General features: G+C 37.2%; 1 protein-coding gene across 4 annotated transcripts in view; it reads left to right on the forward strand.

Moving 5' to 3' along the window:
• Positions 1 to 14,649, forward strand: part of CDH6 (cadherin 6) — a 124,797-nt gene that overhangs the window by 62,473 nt on the left and 47,675 nt on the right. For all 4 annotated transcript variants that reach the window (XM_012738426.3, XM_012738425.2, XM_076007948.1 and 1 more), the window contains exon 2: positions 4,938 to 5,293. In XM_012738426.3, coding sequence (XP_012593880.2) covers positions 5,066 to 5,293 — 228 coding nt within the window. In that variant the 5' untranslated portion in view covers positions 4,938 to 5,065. The remainder of the gene's footprint in view (positions 1 to 4,937; positions 5,294 to 14,649) is intronic.

Genomic DNA, 14,649 nt, shown 5'->3' on the forward strand with positions numbered 1-14,649 from the left:
TAGTGTAATGGACTCAATATCTCAAAACCAGATAATACATTTGAGTCATTCAAACTGTTATCAAACATAAGTCACTAGAGAATCAATTCAATCAATGGAGAAATTTTCTAATTATCATATTAATTATTTATGAGTAAAAGGTGATTCCAAAGTACTCTGGGGAACTTGAAGACATACTAGTTTCTTTTCATTCTATGTATTTCTATGAAATATTTTTACACTATTTATTTCCAATAATCTAGGGAATAAGGTCTTGTTAATCAAAGGAAAACTTCAGCCCAGCTTTTGCACTAATTATCACATATTCTAAATTGGTAGAATCTGAATTAATGAGGCCCAGACTCCTCCTAAATGGCATGCATTAAACAAAACCTGGGCTTAACTATGTACTCTTGTGAATAGAAGTATATATGCATATTGGCTCCCAGGCAAATAAATTTTCCAAGTGTGCAATTATCAATGCTATCTGTGTCTGGCCCCACTATCCATAAACATCTTAATTACCTTCTACTCATCACTAAAGTAAGGCCTCTGCAAAGATTCAACCATTTTTCTTGACCAACCACTTTTGCATATCAAATTTTAGAACATTCAATCACCTATAGAAAATATTAATAGTTCCTCCCCTAAAAAAAAGTAGATCCCAACAAAAAGAAAAAGTAAAGACATAGTCTATCAAATAGTCTTTTAAATCCATTGCTAAACTGTCATTAGACTGTAATTAGGTAGTTCAATTTTTATTTTTATAGAGTTGTTTATTTTCCAACCGATTTCCTCTTAATGCCAAGAGGGACTGCAGGGTGAGGGTGGGAGAGCAAAAAGACACAGTATCTTCTTTCTTTTGTTTTTATCCCCCTTTCCACTGTCCAATCTTCTGGTTCTTTCCTGACTGAATAACCATGCCTGCTATTTTAAATTTAGTATCTGGACATGTCCTTTCTTCTTTGTCCTTTCCATTTACTCCCTGACATCTACAAAATGAGCCACCACCTCTGATTACTAGTTGCCATGTGGTTCTCCTGTATTTTGACTGCTCAGAAATCAACAGCTTCCCACATTTTTCAAAGTTGTGCTACTTCTGGGCCCTTTCTTTCCTTTGCTTGAATTCATGACCACTCAGCACTTTAATAATCCTGGAGGGGTTTGCATTTAAGGCCATGCTTGAAGGATTCTATTTTTTTTTCATTTCATGTTTTTAGATTAAGTAAAATCGAAAATACAGGCATTGTTTTAGGTTTTTGTTTTGTTGTTTTGTTTTGTTTGCCTGTTGCTTATAACATAAAACCTGAAGCTGGGTAATTTACAAAGAAAAGGAATTTATTTCTTACAGTCATGGAGGTTGAGAAGTCCAAGGGCAAGGGGCTGCACCTGGTGAGGGCCTTCTTGCTGGGGGTGGGGTACTCTGCAGAGTCCCGAGGCAATGCAGGGTATCACATGTTGAGGGGCTCAGCGTGCTAACATGCTACTCAGGTTTCTCTTCATCTTCTTATAAAGCCACCAGCCCCACTCCCAAGATAGCCCATTAATCCATTAATCCATTAATCTATAAATGGACTAATCCATTCATGAAGGCTTTGCCCTCATGACCCCATCACCTCTTAAAGGCTCTACCTCTCAATACTGCCACATTGGAGATTAAATTTCAACATGAGTTTTGGAGGGGACAGATATTCACCATAGCAGATATCATTCATTTTAGCTTATCCACTTCTTATCTGATATAACATTAGAATAATGTCAGTATGTTAATTACCAGTACCATTTTGACAAGGGCAAAATTACTAAATTGAAGTTATTTCTGATTTTTTTCACCTGAATAAAGCAAAGATGATTTTTAAAACTTTAACATAATAAAATGGAAAGAAAAAAATATGTAGATTCTAAGAATGAATCCATCCTCCAGTGAACTTTCTTTTCTGCCCATATTCCCCTTCATGCAAGCCCTGGAGATAAGGCATAAAGTATCCCTGCCATTTCTGTTTCTGTAGAATTACTGTTCAATACTGAAGTCAACACACACACACACAAATGATTAGTGTATGTATGAATTCTGATTTCTAAAGTGCATCTGTTCTTTAATTTTAAGAGACTTTGATTTGCTTGGAAATATTTTCTGAATGATAAAAAAGCATTTAGGCCTAAGAGGGAAGTATGCTATCTTCTGCAGACTTTTGTAGTGTGATATGGATGGATTCTACACATGCAATACAAATAGGAATAACAATAATAATTAGTAATAATAACAGCTAATACTTATTCATACCTTACTAAGTGCCAGGCACTGTTCTACGTGGTTTGCACATAAGGCTTCATTTAATCCTTACAGCACCCTATGAGGTATTAATAGGTACTGTAATTGTGTCCATTTACAGAAGAAGAAATTGAGGTACAATGAGATAAAACAATTTCCCCAAGGTCAAAGAGACTGTGTTGCAGAGGCTACATTAAACCCAGGCAGTCTGGCTCCAGCATTGATGACCTTTACCACTATACAATCCTGCCTATTAAGAAGTATTAAATGAGAATTGCTAAGTTATGGATTCAACAATTTAGAGGGTTTTCTAATTTCAAAAAATCTATAGAATTACAGGGAGAAACCTATCTGTCTAAAAAACTAACACAAATCTTCATAGATCATAGTAATTCAATTTTGCATATTAAGTTTTTAACAAGGACACACCCTGTCAAGTTGATACAAAAGGATCTGGGTTGTAGCAAAACTAGATGTTATAGTATCCTTAGAAATACCGCTTAAATTTGTATCACTTTAAAAGCTCATTACCAAGTAAGAAAAAAAAAATGAAATACTTGACATTTTGGTATCTGTGATATTAAAAAGAACTAATATTTAATAATCAAGTGGCAACAGCTTGTGGAGTTTGCACACAACACCCACAGGGATCTGTTTTTCTTTAAAATGGCCCTTAGGAGTCTGCCTTTTAAACAGCTGACACCTCCATTCTCCGAATCCCTCTTTTCTGCCAGCACCATGGGGTGCTCACGGAGGGCAGCAGCAGACATGTAATTCTTCACCGCAGGATTTGTCTTGGCAAATAATGGAGAATGTGGGAAATTAAGAAAAATGTAATTTCCACGGAATCAACCTCAGTGTAATCTCTATTACTAAAAATGAATGGATGTCTTTGGAGGGCTTGTGTCCATATATCTTCCAGGTTCCCTTTATACACCAACCAGGAGGGAGGGAAGATGCATCGTTACCTGATTGCCAGTCATTCCACACCTGCATCAAGGCTGCGTAATGACAAGGATACTGTTGCCTGGCGCTTTTCCAGCATGACTAATTGTCACTGTACTAATTTAACTTACCTGTGGAATTTTCAACTTCCCCAGCCTGCTGTCAAGAAGATGCATAATAATGGAATAAAGGGATTAAAATGCTGAATGCTATGAAATATTGCACTTATCTTTCCATAGAAAGCTTTCACTAAGCCACGTGTTAGGTGGTTATAATTATTCATTGCTGGGGTAAAAAAACAACAAACAAAAAAACCTGGTCACATTGTACATTTACTTAGTAGAATAATAGGAATGAAGTGAACCAATCTTTTCTGATTTAGAGAAAAAAATACTAATCAGATTACTTAAAACGTGTTTCTTTATCTGCATGATTTAGAGTGAAAGTACTAGTTCAATGACTACTATGTTCTACATTACAAAACACTTTCTTTCTGTTGTTGTTGTTAGGATATTTAAGAAAATATTCTTCCTATATCACATAGCAATATAAAGGAGTAATTTATTGGATTTTTTAAATATAGAAAAGTGTAGAAAGAAAATCTAAGCACATATGACTTTACTTGCATACTAGTAAACCAATTTGGGGCTTCTTTGCCAAGTAGTCTGGCCCCAGGAATTTTTAAATGGTAGGTTGTATTCTTGAAAATTAATATTTGCCGTGGAAAATTATTACCCACAAGCATAATAGCTGACTTTTCTGAAAAGCCAGTCAATGGCCCTCACTATACTACCGAGATATGTTTGATGCACCTGTGAGAATTATATAGAAACTGTCATTTTCCAGTTTTAACAAAGAAAAATGTAATTTGACCAGTTTTAATAAATATGCTTGATGGTTTATGATATGAGTAAAATTTAGAGATAAAAGCCAAAGACTTCCTAAAGAAATTTGAATAAAATTGCTTATTTAATTCGTATAGTCTGTTAAATACCGATTTTATAGGTTGTTCAATCGGCTGTCCTATAGTGATATCAGTTCTTGGGAGGAAGAAAAAGTTTTCTGGGCAAGTTTGGGAAATGCTGGATTCAATATGTATGGGCTTATCCTCATCATTGCAAAATATCACTTTAGAAACTTCACTTCAGACACTTCGATATGCTCAGGTGCACTCCAAAGAGGAGGCGGGTGGTCTTTGGCAACCTTATTTGACCTGACGGTCCTATCGCAGTGTAGCTGCAAAACCAAGGTCTGCAGACACGCCTGGCACGGCCCAGGGACTCAGTGCATTCTAGAGAGGTTTCAACATTCTCCACTTTCAACTGAATTCAAATGGTCTGTGATATTCTTTGCCTTAGACTTGTTCATGAGGATAAATATGGAAATAGAGCCAGAAACACAAACTCGTTTCTTCTAACCGTATCTCAGCCCACGTATTCAGAGGTAAAAAGAGCAGTGCAATAATCCACGCTGGTGTGTTGACCTGCAGCAATGCTATTACTTAAAATAGGATTTTTAAGGGATAGAAAAGGAGAAAGGAAACAGCAGCTTCCCACTCGGCACATGCCTTCCATTTAGCATATCTGAAAGACCGACCGTATTCCTCATTTCCAAATTGATAGCCAACTTTTTTTTTGTTGTTTTGCTATTCAAATTTCTGTCCTCTTTTTCCAGCCTATTTGCTCTAACACTGAATTTTAAGCATCTCTAAAAATGCTTGATATGTTATTATTCTTTCCAGATATCCTCTGAGAGCCAAGCAAAGAACATTAAGGAAGAAAAGAGGAATGAGGTTGGATCCAGTGCAGTGAACAAAAGGCACTTCCAGGAGAGGGGGACTCATACCAGAAACTCGGCAGTGCCAGCAGAATGAGAACTTACCGGTACTTCTTTCTGCTCTTTTGGGTTGGCCAGCCCTACCCAACTTTCTCAACTCCTTTATCTAAGAGGACTAGTGGTTTCCCAGCAAAGAAAAGGGCTCTGGAGCTCTCTGGAAACAGCAAAAATGAGCTGAACCGTTCGAAAAGGAGCTGGATGTGGAATCAGTTCTTTCTCCTGGAGGAATACACAGGATCCGATTATCAGTACGTGGGCAAGGTAGGATTCCTTTGGGCACTTTGACTTTCTGGGTTTAAAAGCCTGAAGAAGTTACTTCTAATAAATAGACGGGGAGGTTGTGAACTAGTCCCCAATACAGTAAGCATTGTTCCTTATCTGGTAAGACTTTTTTTTTTTTTATTTGAGTAGTTTCGGGAGAAAAAAAGACTGTAGCAAGAAGCTGAGAATGTTAGCACTGCAACAAAGAGAGAGAAAATGCTCCAGTTGAAAATGAAACACCCACAGCCATCCGCACGGGATTATCATAAATCCTTTAATTTTTACTTTAGCTTAAAAAAATGTGGTCCAGCTATTCTATAAAGTAGGGTGTATTAAAAATAGGAATAGAGTGATTAAGCCATAAAGAAAGGAAGGTTTTCTTTTTCTCATTCTGGAAGCAAACATTCTGAGCTATAGTCCTTTGGCCAAGTTCAAATTAACTGTTTCTTAACTCTGCCACCTACGGCACCACCCATCCCCTGACCAAAGGGAGCCCTTTGCTGTCAAACCCACCACAGCCTTAGATTTGGTAGTTGCTGCTGCTGCTGCTGCTGCTGCTGCTGTTTAATCTTATCTCAAATAATTGGCAAGAGCCAGGCATTTCAAAATCTTACGATTTATTTATGGCAAGGTTTGCAAAAAAGAAAAATGATTATATAAAGGTGCTATTTCCAAGTATCATCTGACCATTTTATTGACTCCAGAAAGTAAAGTGAGGAGGCATGGCCTATTATAGCCCTGCCAGATTACTGGAGCTGAGTCAGGGAAACAGCTTGGTTAGACTGTCATCATGAGTCTCACTGGAATTTTATCACCAGCTCCATTCTTGTTGCAGAATATCTGCATACCGAAAAGATGTAAAAGAAAAAAACAAGGATACAGTTTTTTGTACTTTGCGGATTCTGTGTTTCATAAGTTGGTGTTGATTAAAAAAAATCATTGTCACACATCCCTTCATAAACAAACTGTGAATGGATGTAAAAATATACATGATAAAATGTCTTCCTTTATGATCACAGCTATGATGTTAAAACATCTATATTAGGATAGCATGCAAATAACATAAATTTTGCAGATTCTAAGGGCCTGCATGTTCACACTTCAGTCTTCGATGAAATATCCCTGAATAACTGTGTGCAAATATTCTCTTTGAGTATTTAGCACCATAAACGAAGGAAAGCCATCCCTGGTTTGAGCTGAGGTAACCAGGCAGTGTTCCAATGAAGTGAATTATTAATGTGGAATAAAGTGGGAGAGGAAGTATTCGGTGAAGGGGTGAGCGTCAACACAGGTCCCCAAGGATCAGCCATGTATTCGCTGGGAAATTCACACGCTCTGTGACTACTGGAGAAAGGCAGTTCCCTTAGTTGTACTTCACTCCATGTCCTTTGTGAGTTTGAATAACACAATGTTAATATGGTGATGATCATTAAAAAAATAATAATCTTAAATTCTTTAAGGCACATTTTACAACACAAACGGCATTATTGTCATATGAAATTAAGTTTTAAGAAGTGCCTTGTCTAAGATGGATCCCTTTTTTCTTCCTGCATTTCTACTCAAATTGTGGTGCCATTTTACATCTGTAATACCACCTATTCTTAAAGAAAGGCCAGGATATTTCAGGATACTCAGAGCAGCAGTGGATAAAACCACATAAGAATCGGTTTTTTTACTAATCTGTTACAGAATTAGTTTTCTTTCTAAAAAAAAGGGGGGGGGAAATAAAAAATATCAATAAAAAAAAAGAATTGGTTTTACAATTATAATTGTGAAAGATAATCTTGCCATGGGGGAAAGTTGCAAGCTGTGGACTCGAGGAGATTCGAGAATGCCTCGCTGCGCTACCAGTTGCCAGTTTTGTGACCGAGAGAGGGCAGGTTGTTAACCTTTCTGGGCTTCAGTTCCTTTATCTGGAAAATGCATGCGGCAATGCCTACCTGCTGGCGTTGCAGTGTAGTTTAAGTGAGATAGGTACTAGTGGCTGGCACATAGTAGGTGCATAAAGTTACTATTATTGGTGAAATATCCATTGCATACATTCTGTTAAATTTATGCGCAATGCATCAAAGTAGAATATCGATTTTTATGGCACTGCAGAAGTAAAATGAGGTAATTAACAAATCTCTCAGGGGAAAATACAGAGAATAGTGGCAAAATCCCTTCACAAGCATGGCTTTGACTAGATCAGTTGGGTTTGGGTATTTTATTGGCAGCTAATAAATTTCCCTACCACACCGTCATGTGCCTTCCCTGCTGCCCACCCTTCTCCTCTTTGAATTGAAACACGTGAGAGAATATTAGCTGGAGGAAAAATCAAGGGCAAAAAGTTGTCATCATTGTCAGCATTGCTATTTCGTGTAAGAGGTGTTCTTGAACTGTTGATATGGCATTTTCCCAAATCCATCCTTGAAGTTATAGGATATCAATAGACAAGAGAATTAAACTGCCGTGTGTTTTCTTAACACAATTAAAAATAGAAAAAAATAAAAATAAATTTTTAAAAAAGAAGAAAGAAATGGAGGGGTTGTCCCTCATTTGTGGCCACAACTTGGTCCATGTTTAATTGACTTGGAATAAAGCAGACACCAGATATGATTGTCCAGATCCACTAGGTCAGGAAACTTTGGGGCAAGAAAAAGAAAAATGATTAGACTAGAGCAGAGGTTCCAAAACTTTCTTGGTTCACAGAGCTCTTTTTCACAGTAGCCTTAAGCTGAAAGAAATACCTAACAGTTCCATGAATTAAGTAGCTAGGCTCAAACAACCTAGTAAGTATTTCTCTACTAACAAATTGGTAACGACTTGAAAAAATAATACACATAAATTGACAAAAAGAAAGTAATATTTTTACTTCATTCTTGACCACATTTCCTTCCAATGATACTGTGTGTGTCTCTTGGACACTGCACAACTTCTCAATCAGATTGCACACACCCCCCTTGTTTCCTTTTCCACACTGATTTTTGCACTGTAACTGCTTTTTTATCACAGCCACTGTAGAAAACCCAGGTTTAGAAATGTATGACATCATCAAAAGGAATGCAGTGCCACCTACTGTTGATACTGTGAACTACCTTGAGCTAGTAATTTGCAAGGTGTCTGAGAGAGGTCACATGTAGCTATATTTCCCTCCAAATTTTAAAAGATTTCCTAGTGAGTTCTTTGCTGCACCTCAGGCTGCCTAGGCTCACGCTCTGGGAACCATAGGATATATAAAGGTCTAGAAAAGCTAATAAAACTTTTAACCATGCTATTAGCCCAACTAAATTAAAATTACTCAGATCCTATCCTGAGTGCTTAAAATTGAAAAGATTGATCTGTACGTGGAAGGATGGAAGGATTAACTGAGGCAAAATAATGCTGTTGAGCAAATAGCACTTAAAGTAGAAAAAAAGAAATTTTTCCATTGCAAACATTTGTGTATATTTGTGTTGATTTGTTCAAATTACTATGGGGTAAATCATACGGACCGCAGTGACTTGAATTGGATGGAGTGAGGGAAATGTGAGAATGGGTGTAGGAAACAAAGGATTTTCAGGTGTAGATGGGAGGAAAAAGGGAGGGTCGAATGAGGTCACCCAGCAAAAGAGGGAATCCAGGGGCTGGAACTGCAATGAAGCAAATAGACAAGATCATATTTTAATAAAGCACAAGCAATGAGACCTTCCTCCTCCATCTTCATGTTGCTCAGCCCTCCCCTGTGTTCTTTTGCCAGAGATATTGATGCAGAAACACCAGCAAGGGAGGGTTGGGGAGGGATATGCCCACTGAGACTAAAAGTGGCAAAGGCCAATTACAGCTGAAATATTGAAAAACCAAATTCTGATTTGTGAGAAAACCTCAACACTTCTACTCAAGTGGTCCTGTATTGGGTAAGAGTTTGTGAGCTTAAAATATGCAAACAGATAGGATATGATTTTTTTTTCTAAAATGCATGACCATTTGGGGGCAACTTTGAACTGCTTTAGCCTGAGAGCTTGTTTAGAAATGCAGAATCTCAGGCCCTGCCTCTGATCTTCTTGAATCAGAATCTGCATTTTAACAAGATTCCCAGGCAAACTGTATGCACATTAAAATCTGAGAAGTGCTGCTTTTAAAAATACCTTGCCTGGGTCTCACCTCCCCAGAGATTCTGATTTAGTTGGTTATTAATTATTTATGATTCAAACATGATGCCAAACTCGAGAACCACTGTCCTTGGATATTATTGCCAATCATGATAACACAATGTGGCAAGTTCAATGATAAAACAGGCATCCACAAAGTATTATCAAAATATAAAGGAGAGGGGCCAACAAGGCTTTGGGATTGAGCAGAGCTTCCTGGATTTTTGAACCCCCCATCTCAAAGGCAGAGCAAGTGTTAGCTGATACTGCAGAGGGAGAATTGCCAGGACCTCTCAATTAATAGGATGCAGAAACCAAAGGAGAGAAGGCCAGAGGTTCAAAGAGTCAGAGATTTAAAGATTGAACAACCAGGAGAGTGAAAGGGTCCTCACATTGACACAGAAAACACAAAGAGGTACATATTTTCTTGTCAGGGGGTCAAGGAAAGAGCATTTGATTTTTGTACAAAATCCAGTTGGGTGATCTTTGTCTTATGTAAATTTAATAGAAAAATGGAGGGAAGCATTGTAATTCCCTATTTTCGGAAATCCCTATATCCCTCGAGCCAGCTTTACATAATGTAGCAATTTCTTGACGGTGATGGGTATGTAGTCTAATATTACTTTCCATAAGAAAAGAAGAGCAAAGGTAGATGTAGATACAGATTAGATTTTAAAGACGTGGGCATTCGCTAATACAAAGATGAATTCATTTTAAATCTTAAAATTATGCCTAACTTTAGGCAAAAGATTCACACATTATCATTAAGCAGCCCACGGCAATGCCTAATTCCCATCTCCTTTGTTTTATCCTCCATAGTGTTCTTTCTCTCCTCCTTCCACACACAGTGTAGCCAAGACCAACCTCCACTAGAACCACTTGAGATGCTTCTATCTTTAGTAGCATACCAGGAGATCTGTTTTTGTGGGATTTAATAAACTATATACTTTCATAGGTATTTTCTGATCTTAGCTTTTTGAAAGTTGGTGATGGTTTTCATTTGGGAAGTTTTGAAAAAAAAATTGATAGGCTGTGGTTTTTTTTAATATCATGAAAATTGGGGTCTATTTGAGGTGCTAATACACAGGTCTTCCTAGAATGCCTTTCTCTGGGCTCTTTAAAGTTAATGTCTACCCAATTCAACAAAGCCACTCTTCTCAAGATAATTAAACAGTAATGTTTTAACTAGCCCATAAAAATAAAAGTTGTCAGCAATATACACCTTTAAAATTAGGGATGAGCCATTATTTGTTCCTGTAATTACATGATCCAAATTAGTAAACGTGAAGCAATATTTTATCCATTATGAAAGGTCACTTAAAATATGCTGTTGTTAAAATATAGTTTTTTCTTTCTATGTTATTAATTTTTTTTTCGAAAAGAGTGTAAACTGAAGAATAGAACCCTCCTAACATTAATTCGATGGGTGATTCAGAGTCACTGAACCATTTGTCACTTCAAATAACATCAGATTAAAGCGTTGTCATAGCTATTATTTACTGAGCATTACTGTGTCCCAGACACCATGCTAAGTGCCTCAAGTGTGTTCTCTCATTGGGTCCTCACAGCAACCCTAATGCACAGGCATTATTCATATCCCTGTTTTACAGATGAGTAAACTAAGGCTCAGAGCAGCGAAGTCTTTCGGCCCAAAGTCTCACACTACCAGGGCCCTGACAGTGACTCCGCTGTCTGGCCACTTCACTACCTGCTCAGTGACAGCCCCTCCCCTGCATGTCCACTGCTTCACAGAGCCATCCCCATGCACAAATGAAAAACAACCCCAGAACATGCTTTCAGTGATTGCATTTTACTCAATACCACAAAAATCTACTGAGAATCTATTGTGTGAAACCCAAGGGTAGAGAGAAAAAGAATTTTCTTGGTCTAAGAGCTACACCAATATGCTTGCGTTATTCTTATGCATGTTCCTTTTGCTTTTTCTTGATTTTCATTTCCTGAACGCATCGGCGATATTCGAAATAGTTATATGTGAGCATTTTAAAATTAGATGTGCCATTCGTGATCTTTTTGGTCATTGTGATTTTTTTTTTAAAAAGTGTCTTTTTCTTTCCCTTGATAATCTTCTCTAAACTTCTGTTCTGGTTCAGTGGCCTGCGATAATCTTTTCTCCCTGAGTGAGGCAAGTGCCTTCGGCACATCTTTCTTCTTCGTCATTTAAATTTAATGCTCAGCCATTTAACATTTTTATATTTCAACTGGTTAGTGTATTTAAGAGAAAATGCATGTGTACATTCGTTCATTGAATGTATTTATAAAAAAATGTTTCAAGAAGTAACTTCCCAACCACCATTATTGGCAATAATCTTTATTGTGTTTCCACTATGGGCCAACCAATTTCACGTTCTTAATGACAAAAGCTTCAATTTGCCATATGATGCCAAGAAAATGTCCTGTGTAGCAGCAATTTTCTGACTCTTAAACTTCGCTGTATGCACAGTAGCTCATGCAGAGAGCAGGAAAGTTAGAATGTCTGACCTTGATCCTAAACCCAAAGGCAACTGTTCCACTGGCCAGGCCGCATAAGCAGAGTAATATGTAGCAAGCCAAATAAGGACCCAATCCCAAAGCCTCCAGCTTCCAATTCATTATGCCTGTGGAATCCTGCAGCCGCTAGCTTGAATTCAATTTGTTGAACAAAATGGAGGGATCAAGGTGAATAAAAGAGAGTTAAGAGTTCGGATCCTTTTTGTTCCCACCGTGGCTGTGTTACCTCCACACTCCACAAGTTACAGGGAACTAGGGGTTGTTGGAAGGTTAGAAAGGCCCCCTCATTCGTTATGAAAAATTCTCTGGAACCTTTTCTATAGGCATTGTTAAGTATTCCTTTATTGATTAGCATAACTTGTTTTTAGCAAACCATGTAAATACTTGATTTGCACCAGAGTTCTTCATTTTCTGTCATATCATGGGTCCGCCATGGCAGCTGGGAATATAAATATGCAGAATGCCAACATCCTAATTTATATTTCTCTTAAAATCAAAATCCCTAATTGTAATTTTGACGGAAATTGGTTTCAAAAATCAGATAAGAAATTCCTGACGTATTGTAATCAACCATCCATAGATTCTAAAACCACTAGATTTTTTTCATTTCCCCTCATATAAAAAGCCAAGACTGTGTTGTACCCAGCATTATAAATTTAACTTTTAGAGGCCACCAACCTCTCTAGCCAAAATTTCAAAATGTCTTCCTTATGATCCACCCATCTTTTATGAAAAATAAACAAGTTTGTGGTGAGGGAGGTCCTCCCTTTGACAACCTTCATCAAACCTAGAAATTATGTTTAGATGTCAACCTGCCATTGGAACCTCAAGGAGGCAACTCTTTTTGTGCAGGTGTTGGCTGCTGGTGGCAAACTCCGCCTTCCGACAAGTTTTATGTTCTCAGTTATCAAGATGACAATGAAATATAATCCTTGTGAGCACGGTAAATACGTCAGTATTCTTTGCAAACCTATCTTTCCCTCTGGAATTGAAGAAAAGAGCAAAAAGAAGTGCAGCATTCCCCATAAGAGAATAAGATATTTTTTATTGCCATTATCAATAAATAAGTATAAGTAACAGGTATTCTCAAAGGCCAGCACAAGGAATCAAATTTGAAATTATGTGACCTGGAATAAGAAGAAAAGCAGCACGCCAAAATATTTCACAGGGAAAATATTTATATTTTTTTCCAGTCTTCCATTCACAGAGAATATATATGCACAAAAAAACAGACATTTTAAAAGATTAAAATGTATATGTGCGTGAAAGATATGACTAAATATCTCAGGTGATTTGGTGTGTTTCAGAGGACTTGAGGGCAGGTAGAGGGTACAACAAAAAGCCTGGAATTTCACTCGGAATGTGGGATTTAATGGCGAGGAGAGGGGACAGAGATTGGCATTAAGAAGGCAATTGAAGACGTTATCTCCGCTATGGCATTTTTCAAATACATTTGGAGAGAAAATGCTTCTCATTGATTTAACAATTACTCACTAGAGATCGTAAGTTAATAGCATAGCATTTATTGTGGACTGCATTTGGGCCTCAGCTGCACTCCTGACTATCTGTGTAATATTAGGCAAATTATTTAATCCCCCTCTGCCCCCTTGTTTCCTCAACTGTTAAATGAAGGGATTAATAAAATTATTGAGGTGAAGATTAAATAAGTTAATACATAGTGAGGGCTTAGTATGGGGCCTGCCATATCCTACCTACCAGTAAGGAGCTTAGAGAAGAGCCGTGTAAGGACGAAGGCGTCCTGCTAAGACGTGTGCCTTTAGAAAACAGGAAAAAGGAAGAGAAAGAACCAAAGGTGAGCCAAAGCTGATTGCACCAGTGTCCAGTGTTGTGGAGTCAAGTTTTATGGGCCAGGAGCTAAACAGCGAAGGCAGCTGGATCTGACTCGTCAACAGCAATCAGGGTGCTAAGTATATATTAATATAAAAATATGAAGTTGTCTTTATTATCCCAAGCAAGATAAAAATAGAATGCACACTACACCTCACATTATTTGATGATCCTGGTGACTTTTGTGGATTCCACCTATTTAAGGCTATTTATCATTTCATTTGAAAACATCGTCATTTTATGATGCTACAATTTGGGGTTTATATTATCTCAATTGATGTGAAATGTTAGAATCTGATTAGATCTTGTTTCTTTTCAATTAAAAAAAAGTTTAAGGCACCCTCACAATTCAAAAAATGATTCTTTTTGCTTGAGGTTTTAAATTGGAATTGTTATCATTGTTAAATTAGAATTAATATAATCTCCTTATATTATTGAAGCAAACTTTGTTGTGGGAAAATTACTACTGATTTAATTATTAAATTACCCTGAATGTTTCACCTTTTTAAGAGCAAAATAATTAATTTCTTGCTTAAGGTTGAACTTTGATTTTAAATATATTGAGTCATGTTTTGTATTGAGTTCCAGGCATGGTCTTTGAATTAGTTCTTGAATTTAAGCATTTGAATACTTATATCATTGTAAACTCTGCAGGACCTTGAACTACATGTCTTACTCATCTTTATAACCCCCAGTGGTGCCTAATACAGATTTTGCACATGGAAACAACCAAATACTATTTGAATTAAGCTACAGTGACCACAAAATATAAAAATCCACCTTGTTATCTAAAAACTGCCTCCCAATTTTTTCCAGCTTCATTGGGGTATAACTGACAAATAAAAATTATATAGACTTAAGGCATACAATGTGATGTTTTGGTATACATAT

Source organism: Microcebus murinus, chromosome 11 (genome assembly GCF_040939455.1).
Source record: "Microcebus murinus isolate Inina chromosome 11, M.murinus_Inina_mat1.0, whole genome shotgun sequence".
Taxonomy (NCBI): domain Eukaryota; kingdom Metazoa; phylum Chordata; class Mammalia; order Primates; family Cheirogaleidae; genus Microcebus; species Microcebus murinus.